Below are 19,711 nucleotides of genomic sequence, written 5' to 3'. Positions count from 1 at the left end.
TGTGTGTTCTTGTCTATCTCCCTTATTGGACTATGAGCTCACTGAGAACAGGGACCATACTTTACTCACCTTTCCATCTCCAGGACACACAGTTGTTCAATAAATGTTGGTTAGAATGAATGAACATGTGTGTGTCTGTCTGTCCTCCAATGTGCAGAAGACCTAGACCCCAACCCCGCCTTCCCACCACACTCCATGGGTTCCCAAAGGAAGAACAACGTTGGAAGGAGAGAGGGAACAAGAGAGCAATGTTGTTCTTGGACTGGCCGGCCTCCTCATCAAGAAGATATTTAGCCACAGGCCTGTGACTGAACTGTGATGGCCTCAGACAGAACTCCCTCAACAACGGCATGTCACTGCTGCCAGGCCAGTGCCTGGCTCCCCAGGCCCCACTGAGACCAGATGTTTTCAAAGTGACACTGAGTGGCTGGCTGCTCCTGCTGAAAATGAATCTCTTTGGACATGTTTGAAATGCCAGGGAGGAAGTTAATCAGGGAGATAACCAGGAGGACAGCGTGAGTTTACCACAGGGCCATTTCCATCTATTTACTGGGAAAATGAGAAGAAATAGATGCTTAACATAGGCCTGGCCTGGTGATTGTAGAAATGACATCTTTGGAAAAATACCAGCTAGAGTGTGCTTAGAATAACAGGTTATTTACTGACACTGGGAATCACATTAAGGTCCCAATAAAGAATTATTTTCTTGCTGTAGAAAGGGGACTATTGTGTGTATAGTCTTTGCTGATTTAAAAAGAGATGTGCTTTAAACAGAGAACTATAGCACTTCCAGATGTACACTTTAGAAATATTTCTGGTTCACCACCTTGCAAAATAAATGAGAAGAGATTCACTCTTCCACATCTCAGAGCGTATTTATTGATCTTATTTGTTAAAGTACACTTCACTAGCAGCTGGCAGATAAAGCTGGTGCTTATTGAATATTCTCCTCCCAGGGTTAACACATGACATGAGAAGTTCCTTTTCACTAATACAGAAGAATGTTAGGGAAATTCCTTAATGATTAAACCAACAGATGTGCTTCAGAGCAGGAGAGGTCTAAACAGCAGCTCACTGCTCTGTGGTGGAGAAATTCATCTTCCATTTCTGACGTCTAGAGCTTAAAACAATTCACCAGGCACAACAGCACAGCCATGTGGGACGACCTCCCTTGGTCTGAATATTAAACTTCAATCAATGCTCCTAAAGTCACATTAGCTTCTTTGATAGCCAGAGTATGCTGCTGACTTATTCTGAGGCTATAGTTACCCAAATCCTGGAATATTTTTCATGTGTAGCTAAGCCAAACCTTATCCTCTCACTTTGTCATTTATGTTTTTGGACTCTCTAGTACAAGTCTTTGTCTCTCTCTATAAAGTTTTATCCAATTAGAATTGGTTTGTTTTTCAAAAATACCAAAATCTTCTTTGGGATCTTATCTCTATCATTCTGACATGTTAGGATTTTTTGTTTTTGTTTTTGTTTTGAGACAGAGTCTCACTCTGTTGCCCGGGCTCCAGTGCCGCGGCATCAGCCTAGCTCACAGCAACCTCAAACTCCTGGGCTCAAGCAATCCTCCTGCCTCAGCCTCCTGAGTAGCTGGGACTACAGGCATGCGCCACCATGCCCGGCTGATTTTTTCTATATTTATATTTTTAGTTGTCCAGCTAATTTCTTTGTATTTTTTTTTTTTTTCAGTAGAGGCGGGGTCTCGCTCTTGCTCAGGTCAGTCTCAAACTCCTGAGCTCAAACGATCCACCGGCCTCAGCCTCTCAGAGTGCTAGGATTACAGGAGTTAGCCACCATGCCTGGCCCTGACACATTAGTTATTCCTCCAAGATTTATGTCATCCACATATGTGATCTGTATGCCAATATTATTGTCTAAATGATTTTTTTTAATTGACCAAAATGGGGCTGGAACCATAGTCTCCAGCATGTTTCCTGCACCCTCATCTAGCCTGGGTCTCTCTCAGCCTCGCATAGTGGCAATGACTGACATTTGTACACATGCCTTCTCAACATTCCTCTATGCTTCAACCCAGTAACCCCGGGAGGGAAAGTTAATCTGGTATGACTTGATTTTAGTGAAGCCCTGCTAGCTCCTAATGGTGACTGCTTCCTTTACCAAGTGTTCAAAAGTCATTGTCCTAATAATCTGTTTTGGAATATTTCCTGAGGTCAATGTCAAGCTTATTTTTTAGAATAACTTTATCTCCCTATCTTTTTTAAAAATTAAAATGTTTAATCCACCTGTATTTTTCCTATAGCTCTCCATTATCCCAATATTCCTCCAGCGTCAGAGTGCTGATTTGATGACCTCAGTCTCACACTCCCTCCGTCTTCTTGGACTTTCGGGCTTCACCATATTTAGCAGCAGTAGAGCTTCTTGTCACGGCCTCATCTACTCGGGGCCAGCAATTCTTCCTTCACGTTTGTGCTACCCTTTCCAGCCAGAGAACAGAAGCTCAGCAGTTTGGTTTCTCTCACATCCCCTCCTCTTTGGTCTCATTGTTCCAAACATAACTTCTGAAAGCCCTTTTTGTTGCCCTGAGCATTTTTCACAATCCTCTGCTCACTCTGCACTCTTTCTTTTACAGCCCAGAGCCACCCTCTTTGGTTGTATTACCCGACCTTTCCTGGGTCTAGGTCCAAGGTCAGGGCAGCACAGAGGAGGCAGGCTATGAGGGAAGGGTTATCTAGAGAGTACCATCTGCAATCACCAAGTCAAGGAGAAAAACTAAGGTGATACCTGGAAATATATTAAGGTCATAGGTTAAGAAAAGCAGAACTGCTTGTCAAACTAGTGGAGTGATACCAAGGGCTATACTGTGGATGGGAAGTTAGGTCAGTAGCAAAGAAGGCAAGAGAACAGGTGCTGATAAGGTCAGGTGGTTCAAAATGGGCACCCCTTTCTCCCATGGCTAGGAACTCTGGCCTGCTTTGAATCTCCAGCACTAGCACAAAGCCTGGCACACGGCAGATGTTCAACAGACTTGTGAATTATACATCAAAGTGGCCCTGGCTCATCATACCACATTGGAGGAATCCTTTAAATGAGTAGGCTCAGACTGGAGGCTGTCTTTCATACGCTTCCTCTCCTTAAACAGAAGAGCTACCTGGATGGTCACATACCCCATCCTCCTTTGGAACTGTGCTCAGAGTGTCGTTTTTAGTTGTCCTGAACTGTGTTTCTCTTTTGGAGCCTCTGGCCACAGAATCATGTTTATCATTGCCCTCAACTCTGGGAATCTTTCTTCTTACAGTCCAGTGTAGGCTGCAGATGAGAGCACATTTCCCTCTCTGGCTGTCCCAGATTCTAAGGCCTGGTTACTTCTAAAACGCCTGCTTCTTTCACTTCAACAGCCAATTCCTGCTTCTGTGAGTCAGTGTCTGTCTCATCTGAAAATACAGCAATGTCTGATTACTGTGTTCGTGAATTATATTAAAAGAATGATAATTAAACTGCATTTTCAGGCAGTTTCTCTGATCATGTTAAAATGGCATCATTTAAATATCCCGCATATTACACTATGGCGAGTCTATATAGGAATCCAAGACTAACACAAGGGGTACTGGTTGATAAAAACTCAACCCAGTCATGGGTTAACTTGTGCTCAGCAGAATTCTAGTGACAACATGAAGCTAAAAGCCACTGTTGAAATCTTAACTTGGCAGCAGTCGCTCAAATTGAATAGAGTAAGAACAAGAAAAACCGTATCAAGGCCAGTATGTCTCTTGGCAGGCACAGAGGGTCTGGCACCAGTGAATCATCAGGCTTCAGGCTGTCTAAGCCCAAACACAGCACTTTTGATAAAAGCAGATGCTTTGTTTGGCTGATATCTATCTTCCCTTCCTCTATTCCCACCAATCCCATCCACCGGCCCCCAACCATCCCCTGCCCCCTCCTAAAAGGATGTGTTTATAAAGGTCTCTTCTCAACTAACTCAAAGGCAGACTAAAAATGCTATGGTTCTGAGGTGATGCCCTCAAGCCTCTAAGAGGAAGGGCTTCAGCCAACCAGATACAGGAACATACACCCTTGACCTGCCTTTCAGGGCAGGTGCCCATGCTCAAGGTGGCTGCCTACCCAAACCGTGGAAAAGCAGCCATCATCCCTCAGGCAAAGGCCTGACTGCCACCTGCAGTGACCATGTGCCCGTCTGCCGAGTCATCAGGGAATGTCTGGGACGTTTGAACACCAACCCTGTCCAGACCCCACCTTACCTCTCTGCTGCCAAACTCTCAGCCTCCTCAGCTGACTCCCCGCAATGCACTTTGCTAGGATGCCTCAGGGCTGGATCTCAGGGTCCCTTCCCTTTATTCTGTACACAGATCTCTTGATTTCTCCCTTGGTGACAGCATCCCATTTCCATGGCTTTAATTTCATTTCTATGCAGACTCCTAACTTGATACCTTTAGACCAGACCTCTCTCCAGAGCTCCAGGCTCATAATACCCACTGCCCGGCTGGTTAACACCTCCACCCAGACACGCATACATCGCACAGTTAGCATACCCGAAACAGAAGTCTTGATTCGGCAGTCGACCTTCACCCCACTCCTCTAAGAAAAAACGACCAAACAAATGAAGTCTTGCTCCCCTCTCAAGCTTCCCCATCTCAGTAAATGGCCCTACCCCACACATCCAGCTGTCTGAGCCATGCTTGATGGGACCTCTCCCTCACCCCACCACATATCCAACCCTCGGTAAATTAACAGGCCTGCCTCCACCCGCTCCCTGGGTGCTTACACAACCACCTCCTGCCCGCCCTCTCCACCCTCCTCCCCTTCAATCAGCTCTCCACAGAGAGATGGTGCCACCTTCTTAAAAGTGAATCTGATCATGCCATTCCCTTGCTTAAAACACTTTAAAGGTTTCCCTTTGCCCTACAGAAATAATCTAAACTCCTTACCAAGGTCTAGACCAATGCTATCCAACAGAAGAAACACAATGTGAGCCATGTAGGTGATTTTGAATTTTCTAGTAGCCAGTTAAAAAATGGTGGAGTTAATTTTAATAATATATATTATTGAAGCAACTGTTTCAAAGACATTATCATTTTAATACATAACATAAAATCAATGAAATATTTTATATTCTTTTTATGGAGAATCTTCAAATGTTTCCTCCCCCAGAAAGGCCTTCCCTCCACCAGTCTAAGTAACTCAGGCTCCTCTGATGTTACCTTCCTCAAACTTCCCCACTTTGTAGTTATGTACTGATTGACGCATTTGTCTGAATGCCCCCTAAACTGGGAGCTCTCTAAGGATAGGGGGCTCACATCTACTTCATTGTCCACTGGTACCTAGCACAATGCCTGGCATAAAACAAGCTACTAAATATGCACTGAAGAGTAAACAGCAAAGACACTGACATTAAGTACAAGAACAATCAAGCAAGGGCTTGGGGCCATTTCACTGAAGACAGGCTCCGTTCTGTGTATTGGTACAATGGTGTGCTGGTATTTTAGTACACTGTGTGGCCATTATACCTGTAAACTGTGAGTGCTGGCCAAGACACACCGCCGTAGGGCAGACCCAGAGAGAGGGGCTCCAGCCAGACTCCCTCACCATGCGAGAAATTCTCACTGCACGCACTGAATGTGATCTCAGGTTACACAGCAGGATTATGAGCCTCCCAGCTCCAGCCTTCCAGGAGGAAGGAAGGAAGGAAGAAAGGAAACCAGTCTGAGCTCTTCCTCCATGCCAGTTCCTGTGCCAGGTGCCCTCACATGTGATTGTGTTCGCTCTTTAGAGCCACTCTTGAGGGCCTGGAGATTCAAAAGGTTAAATAACTTATCCAAGGTCACAAAGCTACCAGATGTGGCTGCTGGAATCAGTGTCATGGTCACCAGCAGCTTTTGTTGATAGCCAAGGCCACATCAACATCCCAGCAAAGGTCTTAGTGGCCTTTGGTGTCAGGTGTCCCAGCAGAGTTGAGCAAGAAGAGAATAAACTGCTGGTCACCAGGTGGGAGCTAAGAGCAGGCATGTGAGCTGCTCAATGCAGACTCCCAGAGGGTGCACCAGGCTCCAGTGTGAAAGTCAGAGCGCTGCCAGTCAGTGGAGCTTTCACATTTAGAGACCAGTGAACCTTCACAGCACTCCTCAGAGGGGTTATTTTCACTCCCATTTTGTAGTTTAGAACTTGCTTTAGTTCACACGCCTAAGAAGTGGCAAAAATAGGGATCTGAACTGAGACCTCTGGATTACCTGGCTTATGTCTCTTCTCCTCCTCACAGCAGGAGTAATTTTACTTTTAGTAACCGTATATGCAGGTGAATCTGGAACTACAGACAGCCTACGCTGTAAAGGCTGGAGCAAATATGGACAGTTTCTCAGACCTCCATAACTTGTAAATGACAGCACAATCCTTCAAACAAGACCACTGTATGCTTGTCTCTGGGGCCTCTAAGAAGAGAGAGAGCTTGAAATTCACATCCACTCCTGCAGCCAGTCTCTCTTGAGGACAGACTGGGTAGCAATACCATTACAAAGCCTTGGAGCAGCAGAGTGGCTGTGTCCTGAGCCTCAAGCTGGTCTGGCCACCCAGTCCAGGCTCCCTGAAGACTGTCTCCTTCCAATCAACAATAGCAATGACTTCTTCTGCTTGCAACAAAGACTTCTCCAGCTTGCATATTCTGGCCAGGCTGGGATGGCTCCCAAATCCACATGTGATAAGAACATGAGTAGTAATTTGCAACTACATAGTACCTTCTGTTTACAATGTACTTTAACATATATTGAGGGATGTGAAAAACTCAGAAGACTAAAAAAACCCAACCTTTCCCAAATAGCATGTGGGAGGCCTGAAAAAACATGATTTAAAGCAGGTCTGTCCTGGGGTTTTGGAGGGTGGGGGAAGGAGGCAAGCAGAGATGTTGAGCAGTTCCACTCAACAAGGATTGCATTGTGTAATCCTCTGATCATTTTCTTGGTTGCAGTTTGCAATTGGTTAAAAAAAAATTTCCCCCAGAACAGCTGAGAATGCACAGATCCCAGCCTTTAGTTTCAAATCATCCTTGTCAGTGGAGGATTTAGGACTACCATCAGACAGCTGGTAGACCTGCAGGCACTTCCCATTCTCTTGGCTCCTTTGACCCAGGAACAGCAGGGGACACAGAGGCTGAGCTCACCTCTGACCCAGCTGCTCCAGGCCTCAGGGGCCTCCAGGGGCCATTGGGCTGGGCAGGCACCATGCCTCGGAATTCACTAACCCATCCACAACAGCTGCATTTAAACACCAAGGGGTACTTCAAAATGTTAGTAAAACTCAATTTTAAATTTTAAAAATTAAAAATTCAACCCATGGACCATTACTTTCTAAAGACATTCTTGAACTTGGGCTGTTAAAAAGCCATTGTCACTGTTAAACTCAATAATATACCTTTTATGAAATAGACTCTATTAACCTATTAATTAGATTTCTTAAAACTCTAGATCCAATTTTTCCTCTGTGCATGAAACGTTTCCAATTTGTAGACAGCAGACATGCCCATGTATAAATAAACTGCAGATGTTTGCGTGTGGACCTTCACATTGTAGATCCCTCTGATTAACTTTGAGCTCAGGGCTGGTTTATCTGCATGTCTGCGGGCACATCTTGCTTTGTTAAAGAGAAAGCAGTAGTTCTAGGACTTGGCAATTCTGAAAAGGAACAACTGAAACAATTTTTCAGAAGAGTGAATTGACACAGCCCAGAGTTTAAGTCAGTGTTTTAGAGAAAAGTCTGCATAGGTCCTGGGCCTTACACCTTTGCCTCAACTTTGAAGCTCTGGCACTGTGGAATGGTAGGTTACTTACTGCCCGGGAAAAGGCAGCAGATTTTAACTAGGGATAATTCTGCAGGCTTTCTGGCCACTGTTAGTTAAAACACTTGTGACGAGTCAGCTCCACTCATGCAAACTAATGAAACACCACATTGTCCCACCACATGCTCCCACAGCACAAGCGGCAGAAGGAATTAGGCGCTTGCAGCTGTTCCCGGGAATGCCTGCCTCCACATACCCACAGGCAGGCGGAAGACCTGAACGGTCTCCAAACGCTGATCCCGAAGCTATTGTGGCAATACAGACATCACAACAACAGGAACCAGTCCCCTCTCAGCCCAAGGAAGGTCCCCGATTCAAATACAAACTCATCCTTGAAGATAAATGAATCAAAGGGACATCAGCCGCATGCTAATGTCAGAAGGAAATCCTGTCTGCAGGCCTCTTGGAGAAGCCTGGGGTTGCTTGTAGAACAAAGGCTCCTTCTGTGACATCATGCAGCAGGTTTAAGAGCTGCCTGGCTTCTGGCTCTGGCCACATTTCAAAACCACAAGTACATCCAAGGGCAGCCAAGACAACGACAAAGGCAAGAGATACGGTGTCCAAAAGAGAAGACCAACTCCTCCTTCCAGGCCTATCTTCTTCCTGGCTCTTGGCAGCCAAGGCTCCATTCTCCCCAAAGAGGATGTCCAAGGCACTGGATTCAGAAGGGGACTGATCCCTGTGCAAGAAGATAGATCAGAGGACACCCACAGCTGGTGCCAACGTTCTTGGGGGGCTGTGGAGCACAGTATCTGGGGAGGCCTATAGTACCCTCCGGGTTCTAAGCCTAGCTCAGTCAGGCACTAGGGTATGATCTTAGGTGCCTCAATATCCCACTTTCTCGATTGTAGATGATGATACTGCTGTTCATGATGAAATCTGCTAGTCTCTCACACAGGATTACAATACACAAACAGGATAATTTATAAACATATCCTTTAAGATATTTTAAAACTATAAAGGATAAGAGATATTAATAATGAGGAAGATATGACACATGTGGATATGTCAGCTTAATAGTGCAAATTTTTAGGTCAAAGAGAAGACCTTCTCTCTCGCCGCTGCCTGGGGCATTCCACAGGGTAGATGTTCAAGTACTATTCAATTTAATAAAGATGACTTTTTGGCCAGGCACGGTGGTTCACGCCTGTAATCCTACCACTCTGGGAGGCTGAGGCAGGAGGATTGCTTGAGGTCAGGAGTTTGAAACCAGCCTGAGTAAGAGTGAGACCCCATCTCTACTAAAAATAGAAAAAATTAGCCTGGCATGGTGGTGTGCACCCGTAGTCCCAGCTAGAGCCCAGGAGTTTGAGGTTGCTGTGAGCTAGGCTGACACCACAGCACTCTAGCCTGAGTGACAGAGCAAGACTCTGTCTCAAAAAAAAAAAAAAAAAAAAAAAAAAAAAGCTTTTTAATATTAATAAGCTAAACATAAACTTGCAACAAATCAGAGAACTTCACAAGACAAGGAGGTGCTTGTCTGGAGGGCTTCTCTCCGAGGTAGGTCGGGTACCCAAGAAGAGAGGGCTCTGGGCTCTCCAGGACGGCACCACTACCATGATGCCAACACCCAACACGCTGAGACACCGGGTTTTCAGACCTGACATCTGGGCAAATCACCGTTCACCAAAATTAACCTTTGAATTCACTATGAAAAGAAAAAGGAGGTGAGCTGGAGGGGGCAGTCGGTGTTGCACAGCTCCTTTAAACTGCAGGACCACCTACCATTTCTGTCACTGTATTTCTGTTGTGGCACGTCAGGCAAAACCTCCCTCTCTAGAGCCCTGGGTTCTCACTCACCTACTTGTCCCTGGCTTTCCACTTGTAAAAACTCTGTTTATATCATGGCTGGTTCCATAAAGGAATTGAGGCAGCTCATAATCTTATTAGGAACACTTAAAAGAAAAAAAAAAGAATACAAGGTACTTTGAACTCCTCAAAATTGGGAACGCCTCAAGAGATTTTTAAAAATGTGTTAGGAAAATAAATATATTAATAATACGGGGGGTAGGATGATAGGGCTTTATGACACTTTGACCCAAAACTGTGTGCCTTCTCACTCAGCACAATTTTTGAAGAATATGCATTTGTTACTTCCTGTATTCGTCTTTAACAATAAGATATTTTAAGTTAAGAAGAAAAGATGTGAATTTGGATTAATGTAGCTCTGAATCATAAACAAATCCTAAACCAGCAGTGCTTGTTAAGTCTTCTTCAGCTTGGACTTCAAACTCAGGACTTGTGCCCACCCTCGGATAAGATCTTTTACAGAGATCTGACCTCTGTCCAAGTCTGTTTTCAAATAAAAAAGCTTTGAACTCCTGGCAGGTTGACAGCTTGGATCTTGGGTATTTATCATGAACTTCCTCAAGATAGGAAGGGTGACTCCATTACCACCACCTTCCCCACCCCACTCTGTGGAGTTTCCCCTTGCAAGAGTTGGTACCCAGCCAGGGCCTCAGAACTTCAAGGACTAAGTCTGTGAATTGCCTGTGTCTGGTATATGGCAGATACCTAGCTCAATGCGGAATTTAAGTTAATAAATAAAAAGTGGTCCACAGTAAGCCAGGTGACAGTTGGTTCTGACATCACGTGGTACAGCCTGGCATTTATGCTCATTTTTGTCAGGCCGGAAGTTATGTCTTTGCTGGTCACCTTCTGCATCCTTGCCCAGTAAGTGCCAATGATGCGACATTAACAATCCTGTGCACAGGTATGCACCTCCGTAGTTACCTGTTTCATTAGCAGGCTGCCTGCTAGCTCTCTGAGCTGGGAGGTCACCCACCTAGATTCTGCAGAGCAGGTCCAGGGCCTTCAAAACTCCAAGATATCCTGGGGAACCTTCTAATCTGGTGTCATAAACAGTTCAGGGCTCTCCAGTGCTTCCTAAAGAGAATATCTGGGCCTCCACTTATTTTCTTCTTGTACTACTGCAATTATGAAACTAAAACATTCTGAACTCTTCTTTGCCTAGTGCTCTACCAACATCTATACTATTTTCCTCTCAATTTGCTACACTCCAGCCACAGGCCATAACAGCTTCCTGTTGGGTTTTTCAAACATGCCAAACTTGTTCCCAACTCCAGTTTTTTGCACTCAATTTCCCTATGTCTGGAATACTCTGGAAGGCCCATGGCTGCCTTCTCCCATTATGCAAGTCTTAGCTTAAATATCTCCTCAGACCTCAGATGCCTGTCTACCCTAGCAAAAAAGATGTCACCACCAATAAATCTCCAGCACATTGCTCTATTTCCTCTGTAGTGTTGACTATAATCTGCAATTATCTTATTTACTTGTATTTATTACCTATGTCCCTCACTAAAATATAAACTCTGGGAAGACATTGCTTCAGATGCTCCATTGCTACCCTGTTAGTTCACATATTTCCACCACTCTGTAAAAGGGCAACAGCAAGTTACTGCAATAATTTGGCTGCTAGAATGTCTTTAGTGCTGCACCAGCCCTTCAGTTAAGATAATTAGAAGGACTGGGCAAAATTTTCCTGGTGAAGCCCTGGGGGTTATAAAATCAATGTACTCTAATGAACATACATGCTCAATATATAGATATTAAACAAACTAATGAGCTAGGATCAAAGTGGCTTTCTTTGCTACAAAGTTGGACAAAAAAAGAGGCAACAGAAGAAACTGCCCCATTCTTTACCTGATAGCATCAAAGGTTGCTGATCTTCCCTAACAGGAAAAGGAGTGCACAGTTTCCAAACTAGCTCTGACAAGCAGAAACCAATCATAGCCTTACAATTCCAGAGAAAAAGCATTTACAACCTTAAGGCTCATTTGCCCAGATCCCTGGCATACACAGGGAAAAATCAATTCTTATTAAAAGTGTTCTGAAGCTGACCTGATGGTACACCCACACAAAATTTTATTTCAGCATGTTGACAACTAAATATAAGGAGATACAGGTCCTAATTTATAGACATCCTAACATCTCTATAGAATTGGAAGGATGTAGTTCAGAATCTGATGCTATGATAAAAAAAACACAACAATGTGGGCTTGCTTTTATGTGACTTAATGATACAGGAAAATGGATTTTAAAGCACCCTCAAATACCGATGATGTTAAGAAACGATTAATTTTTTAAGTGTTATGAATTTTTATATTTTGGTTATATATATATATATATATATATATTTTAAAATGAGTCCTTATCTTTGGGAGACACATACCAAAATATTTACAGATAAAGTGAAATGAGATCTGAGATTTGCTTCAAAATAACCAAAGGAGAGGAAGTAGGTGGGAGTACACACAAAATAGGACTGGCCATGAGTTGATAACTGCTAACGCTGGGTGATGGGTCCATGGGAGTTAATTAAACTATTTGCTCGACTTTGTATATGTTTGACATTTTTCCTAATAAACAGACTTTTTAAAAAGCCCTCTAAGACAAATCATTTTCACCCGTGAAATTACAGAAGTTACCTGAAGGAGAAGGTTTCCCCTTTCCAGTCTTGCAGTGGGTTCTCCTGGATGACATCCTGGGTCAGGGGCGAGTTCTGCCGTGGGGACTTGGAGTGGGGGAGGGTGCCCACGTGACTGAAGTTATCAGAGGACCTTATGGGAGGAGGGCCTTTTTTCTTCCGTGGAAGGGTGCCGTGTATGGACACATCCTGATAGGCATCTGTGCGATGCTCAGCGAGAGGGGACTTGCTGCTCAGAAGGTCCATGGATGAGGCCAGGGGGAACTGGTGATTCACCGGCATGTTTCTGGGAAGGCTTGCAAATTTTCCCGCAGCCATGATTCTCGACTCTAAGGGGGAGAGAAAAGAGTGAAGGTATAAATCTAAGGTAATCACAAGAACTGACCTGTTACTTACAAAAGGAAATGGAAATATGCCATACAACAAACAAAAATATTCACAGAGCGTTAAAAGACAACATTTAATGGCATCACTAGTAAAGTCTAAGAGGAAAGGGAAGCTTACTCCTCTTCCTCCTTTTATGATCCCACAGAGGGATTCTCCTGGCTTGGCGGCAAAAACCTAAAGGGCAAACACATCTCAGAGTTGTCAGAAGCACAGGTGACATTTCATTATTTCAGACGACTGAGGCTGACAGAAACGTACAATAAAAAAAAAAATTATTAAGGGAGGACTCATGGTTTTAGGAATGAACTAGAGAGAAAATGTTATAAATTGTTGGATAATTAGCTCATGTATTTCTACCATCCTGTAAATGATAAGAACAGGCGGAGATTACTGGAATTCTTTAGCTGCTAGACTGTCTTCAGTGCCAGACCAGCCCTCAGTTGTGCTACCCAGAGCGATGGGACAGGATTTTTCTGGCAAAGACTTGATGCTTATAAATAAACCAATGTACTCTAATTAACGAAGACAGGCCGGGGTCGGGGGTCAGGAGGTGGGCCGTTCTTCCATACATCAGTGGGCTCGGCTGCAGAGGAAAGCCACTGGGGGCGGGGGCTCCATGGACATTCTCCCCAGAGGGGTCAGGAGCCTGCCTGCCACCAGCAGGGTTAGGCAATGCTCATGGGTGCCTATACAGTCAGGGAGGAAGACAAAGGAAAGGAGAAGAAGGAAAAAAGTGGGGGGAGGCAGCGAGGGAACATGGAAAAAGAAAGGAAAATGGTATGTGAGGTTGTGTGCAGAAGCAGCCCCAACAATTGCTCCCAGCTATGACTACTAGTGGAAATGTTCACCTTGAGCAGAGTCAGTGCTCCGAACCCTAAAAAAGCAAGCTATGGCTTTGACCTAAGCAAAATTATATAACACATTTTTAAGGCCAACATACAGAGGAAAAGAAACAGAAGCCCAAATAAGAATTAGGGCTAGGCCCTGGAGACAGAAGGCTCCAGAATCTGTCCTACGCTAGTAATGACATCAGCCTCTGGTCTGGACAACACCGCGGGACAGCTAAGCCTAACACACTGCCCTTCCCAAGGCTGGGAGGGGGCAGCTGTTTGCTCTGGAGCAGGTTCTGGAGCCCTGCATCCCCACTCCTCACAGACCATCCTTCCCACTGCAGTAGTCCAGGAAGAGCTTTCAGTGAAAATCCTCACTTAATAGCACTACTCAAGAGTCAGTTCCATAAAGGAACTGGGGACTGAGGATGTGGCTGGAAGACAACCAAGAACAATGCAACCCTCCATAAGCTGATAGAGATAGAATCGGGATAAAGACAGTAGAGTGTGCAAAGGAAACACACTGCATGTGCAACAAAACACACATGATCCACTGCTTCCACCTATAATAGAGAGGAGCACACACGTGCTGGGGGTGGGGTAGAAGGAGACCCTTTACTGAAGGCATATAATCCTAACCCTGTTCCCAGTTCTTTGCCAAACCTGGGGCTTGTCTGATCCGTATCTAACTGGGACCACACAGAAGGTCTGGCTCACAGCGGGTGCAGAACAATAGGACTGTGAGTCCTGTGCAGGCCCCTCCTGGTTCTGGCCAGTACCTGGCACACTGTCAGCACCTGCTCAATCTTAATCATTGTTATTAAAAAAAAAAAAAACAAAAAACTCCCTAACCCCCTATTCCGGCCTGACCACCAGGGATGTAAACTGACTAGGATTCCTCTACCCTACATAGACATACACACACACACACACCCCATGCTATGAACTCTTGCTGGTTCAAACTATCTGCACCTTCCTTATTCATAGACAGGCCTGAATAATTTCAAAGAACTCCCTTGTGGGGAGCCCTGTAGCACCCTACAGAACCTCTTCATGTGCACAGGGCCAAGTTGTTGATCAAGCCTCTTTCTAAGATAGTATGATGGGCAAAAGTTACCCTAGTCCTGGTGTCTTTGGCAGCCTGTTTCCTCTCTGCTTATCCAAGCTCTACCTAGATTTCAAGATTGAGTTAAAAGTGCTCTAAAGTACCCTTCATCCAGTTACCGATACCTCAATTTATTCTGATAACAAGGCATGTTTACACCTCCCCTTCTTACCTTCAATTCAACAAACATTTAAGTGCCTTCTTCATATAAGACACTCAGAGAAACAAAGATGCCTAAGCCCCAATTCCTGTGAACTCTAAGAGAATAATATAATTCTTAAATAGAGACCCTTATGCTGGAAGGAACAATTTATTTTGACGAAAGGACTTCAGGAGGATCTCAGAGAGGGTGACAATGGAGACAAAGCATTTTGAAAGCTTGAAATTTGTTGAGAAAAGCATTCCAATAGGATCCTGTAATGGCAGATGCATAAAGGCATGGAAGTGTCCCCACAGGCTCAGGACACTGCAAGCCGTGTGGTGTGGCTGAGTGGAGAGGTCAAGAAGCATTTCCTGAAAGAAGTACAGCTAGGACCAGACTATGGAGCCTTGAAGGTCCTACCAAGGTATCTGAACTTGACTACTTTAAGTGCTAGGGAAGATCTGCAAGGGAGAGACAGAATCCAGTCTGTACCTAGGTAAGTAACCGGTAATTCTGGAGGAATAGAAAGAGTAGGCAGGGAGGTCACCGGACAACCTAAGGAGGAAAAATAAGGAACTCTGACCTGGGGCAGTGGCCTAGGGAAGGGGACAGAGCAAAGAGACATCAGAGCTTGAGGCCTCTGGCTGGGAGGAAGGGGGCTACAGCCACGGGAGGATGGCACAGTGCTGTAACATGCCATGTAGTTTCAGCAGGGAACCCCTGCAGGACCCAAGCTCACCACTGGAGCTGCTGCATGTGAGGAACCAGTGGACAGTTCAGTCAAGAAGGAGCTTAGATACTGCTATGCAGTTAGGAGTGAAGGCAGATGTAGACTTTTAGGAGTCATCAACATAAAGAGAATATTTAAACCAGAGAGTAGATCCCTTAGCTTGTTATTATCAGATGTGATAACAGATGTGAAAGTACCTCTTAAACTGTCAGGAAGCATACAATATCCATGAATTATATCCCTGCTCTCTCTCACTGTGGCTGCTTCAAGCCTAGAAGGACCAAGGCAGGAATGAGTTCTAAAAACATGAAGTGGTGGTTCTCAACCTGGCTGCACATAACAATCCTCTGGGAAGCTTTTAAAATCCTGACACCCAAGCCTCAACCCAGAGCAATGAAATCAGAATATCTGTGTGTAGGACACTGGCATCATCCACAGAGATCCAATGTGGAGGTAGGACTGAGAACCACTAGATTAGCAGGTCTCTTTGGAACAGAGCTATTTATACTCAGAATTGTTTACCTGGGTAACAAAATTAAATGACAATGAATAGGTATCATTTAATCATAGAAGCATTCACTCTTTCTTCTACACAAACTTTTATGGAAGGCCTCCTATGTGGCTGGCACTGTGCTAGGTGTTGGGGACAGTGTCAGATAAGACAGAAGTGGTCCCTGTCCTCATGAGGATGCAGACAATAAGTGATGACCATACATGTTGGTAGTTCATTTTTCCAGATAATGGAAATAGATATTCTTTCATTAAATATACATCCTCTGAGGGCTTTCAGTATACCAGAGCTGCGGATATAATAAATTAGACAAGGTCCTGCTCCCATGAAGCCTACTTTGTGATGGGGAGTCCAACTAACACAAAGAAACACAAATAATATAAACTAGGTGACATCCAAGTTGTAAGCACTCTAAAGAATACAAAACAAGGTGAAATGATAGAAGATACTGGTTGGGGGTAGGGGGACTACTTTACATTAGGGTGGACTGGAAGGCCTCTCTGAAGAGGTTACAATGACACAAAACCTGAATAAAAAAGGAACCACTCAACAAAGACTTCCAGCCAGGGGATCTGGCAGATGTAAAGGCCTTGAGGCAGGAACAAGTGGTTGGAACAGCACCACGGTGAAGGCTAACTTGAAATCTCCAGGCTCTGGCTCCCATATTTTCTCCATTTGGAAATGTTTCTGTCTTGATGTCCCTGGTCATTATATACTTCTTACATACTATTTGACTTTTAAAAATCAAAATGGTATGATTCCGAACCTAGGCTTTGGAGTCTGATATTTACAAGTTCAGATTTCTATTTTGCCTCTGACTTACTAGCTGTATGGCCTGGGACAAATTATTCAACCTGACAGTTTCTCATTTGTAAAAATGAATTAACAATAACTATTTCATGGGATTGTTGTAAAAAATCAAATGTGATTATGTCTACAGGGCCCTTAACATACAACAAACGCTTAGTAAATAGCTGATCTCCTCTAAGCAGGGCAGGAGCCACACTGCCTTGTTTGTCACTGTATCTCTGTTATGGCGAGAGTTCACGAATGAAGTCACTGCTCCTGGGGAAGACTGCAGCTGGAAGGATGAGGAGGGAGATGTTTAAACCCAGAACAATAGATGTAAACACGCCAAGCCAAGTAGGACATGTACAGGGACATATACACAGGCACAACAAGTGAGCCATATGCAGTCATTAAAAGAAAAGCCCGGATGAGACTTTGGCCATCTGACTTCACTTATCTCTACTGTGCAGGAAAACAGACACAGAGCTCTGACCTGGTATAATGCCACATCTTGAAATACATACAAAGGTCAAAGACTCTACGTCTTGATATGAAAACATGAGACCCACATGAACATAAGGGATAAGAGAAGGACAAAATCTACCATAGTCCTGACCCTAGTCAGTGGCTGCACCGTAAAATGCTTGTGAACAGCAGCCCAATTCATTTCCTTTACAAAGATGTCTCAAAGAAACTGATGATCTTGCAACTTGAGGCAGAAATAAGCAGTCCACTTGTTTGGATTTTTCTTTTATTTCCGAAATGGGATATTTTCAAGTTAAATTTGTATATGATTATCTAATGTGGGCTTTAAGAACTTTTTATCGTATTTTAAACTTTGGAAATGTAACCTCCTCAGCTGCCCCATTGTGACCATGACTGAGAATTTACAATTTGGATCTCTGGTATTATATCTTCTCTGGAGAGTCAGACAGGGAGAGGAGATGGAAGAACCACTCACCGCTTAAAATGAAGTTTTGCTTGGGTTTAGGAATTAAAGGTATCTCATTATTTTTGAAGTAAACTTATGAAGTCTAGGCAAATGATTAAAGTATGAATAATTCTTCCACAGATTGTATTTCAAGCAACAACACACTACAGGATTTTAAACGATAAGGTTCTTAAGATTAGCATCTATTTGACAAACAGTTCTTTCTACATGACTAGGAGATTGAGATCTTGGTTAGTCATCCTGGAAATGTCAGGCTTCTCAGCAGCAGTTTGGAGAAAGTTGGAATCGGGGCGGTGGTGAGGGAGCCCTTGGCATGTTAGGGTGTTTACGGCACACTCAGCACGCCCCCTGGCACACCCGTGCACAGGCACTTAGCCTGTGGGCTTCCCAGTTACTCACTGGGCAGCCCCTTCCCACTTGGACCCGCGCCCTGCCGAGCCCCGCCCCCAGCGTTGAGGCCTCGGTCCCTACAAATACCGAGGGGGCCGCGGCTCCCAAACTGACCTTCCCTCGCCCATGTACTTTCCATGGAGAGGTCTGTGTAGCCTTGGGAGATAAGAGTCAAGGTTTAAAAGAATCTCTGCGCTGCTCTACTTTCCATCTCAGCCGGTGGCTTTAAGCGAATGCAGACACGAGATTAGGCAAACGGTTTTTCCCTTTTGCACCTTGCTTCAAGCGCGTTAACACCAAAACCAGAGTTCTCACCCCCAAACCCCCACCACGACCCACCGCCCCACAGAACACGCCACCTTGCCAGCTGCTTCGGAGCCCGCGCGACCTCCTCCCCGATGAGCGTCTACACCTGACCAGACTGTTTTAAAGCGGTGGGAGCCTCAGCGGCTTAAGTGGATAAGGCAAGATGGGCTGCGATCCGAACCCCCTTCCCGTCGAGCCCCCCGCCCCTCCCTTCCCGTGCCTCCCCCTCCCCTCCCGCTGCTCCCCTCCCCGACGCGGAGGGAGCGACACAACCAACTATTCATTCTGCCTCAACAAAGGGAGAGAGGGAGGGAGATGTTGTCAACAGTTACAGGGCAGGCTCCTTCGCTTTCTTTGCAAACTTCCCAAGAGATTAGTGGAGAAACGCGCCTCCTCCGAGCCCAGGGCGTCCAGCAGAGCCCTCTGGGCCCTCGCATCTCCCCCACCGCGGCGGCCTCAGCGGAGAGGGACGGGACGGGGGAGCGGGGACCCGCCGAGCAGCCTGGACGGGCAGGGGTTCCAGCGAGGCCAGCGCCCGGGAAGACACCGCTCGAGAGAGAGCAAATGAGCAGAGATGCTCCCGGCAAATCGCGGGGCGTCTCTCGCTGCGGGCCACGTCCCGGGAGTCCCAGCGCGTTCCGAGGGCGGCGGAGCGCCAGCCCCGTCCCCCCTTCAGCCGCTCCCGCCCCCAGCGCCAAATCTGCCGGGGGGGAAAGACCAACGTGCGCCGGCTCTACTTTCCCCGGAGCCCACCTTTCTCCAACAAACTTGCCAGCCCATCCTCGCTGTGGCGGGCGCTGTGGCCCGGGCGCCCCCGGAGGAACGGCACCCCCGCGGACGCGGGGCGCACGGCGGAGACTCACCTCCCGGCGCGCTCGGGCTCCCCCGCTGCGGCTCAGAGGCGCTGCGCCGCCGGCCTCGCACCGCCCGCGCCGCGGCCGCTCCCGGAGCTGGGGCCGCTCATGGTCCGCGCCGCTCGCCCGCGCGCCCCGCGAATCCCTCTCGGGCTGCGGCCCCGGCCCCGGCCCGGCCCCCGCCCGGGCAACAGCAGGCGCGGCTCTGAGCGGGCGGCGCGCACTCCGTCCCTCAACTGGTGATTTGCGGCTTCGCGGCCCCACCCCGGCGAGCCGATTCGCGCTGCCTGGCGGAACCCCGAGACATTTACATTCGGTGACCTCGCCTGGCCCTCCTGTGCTCGGATTTTAGTTTGGCTCTCCTCCTAGCTCCTCAAGAAGCCAGTCCTCACGTGTAGACCGAGCACTTCCTTTCTGAACCCCTCTCGAGAGACAACCTTGCCTAATCCACTCCTCCC

The 19,711-nt window shown here is 46.1% G+C and overlaps 1 protein-coding gene across 1 annotated transcript in view; it reads right to left on the bottom strand.

Moving 5' to 3' along the window:
- BCAR3 (BCAR3 adaptor protein, NSP family member) overlaps window positions 1-19,343 on the bottom strand; it is a 109,320-nt gene extending 89,977 nt beyond the window's left edge. Inside the window, exons 1-2 of the mRNA XM_045547506.1 lie at window positions 19,263-19,343; window positions 12,259-12,586 (exon numbers count right to left, since the gene is read on the bottom strand). Of these exons, the coding sequence (XP_045403462.1) occupies window positions 12,259-12,575 (317 nt within the window). The 5' untranslated portion in view covers window positions 12,576-12,586; window positions 19,263-19,343. The remainder of the gene's footprint in view (window positions 1-12,258; window positions 12,587-19,262) is intronic.
- Between the last annotated feature and the right edge of the window lie 368 nt (window positions 19,344-19,711).

The sequence above is a fragment of the Lemur catta genome, chromosome 3, assembly GCF_020740605.2.
Source record: "Lemur catta isolate mLemCat1 chromosome 3, mLemCat1.pri, whole genome shotgun sequence".
Taxonomy (NCBI): domain Eukaryota; kingdom Metazoa; phylum Chordata; class Mammalia; order Primates; family Lemuridae; genus Lemur; species Lemur catta.
This window is presented reverse-complemented; position numbering and strand designations above follow the sequence as displayed.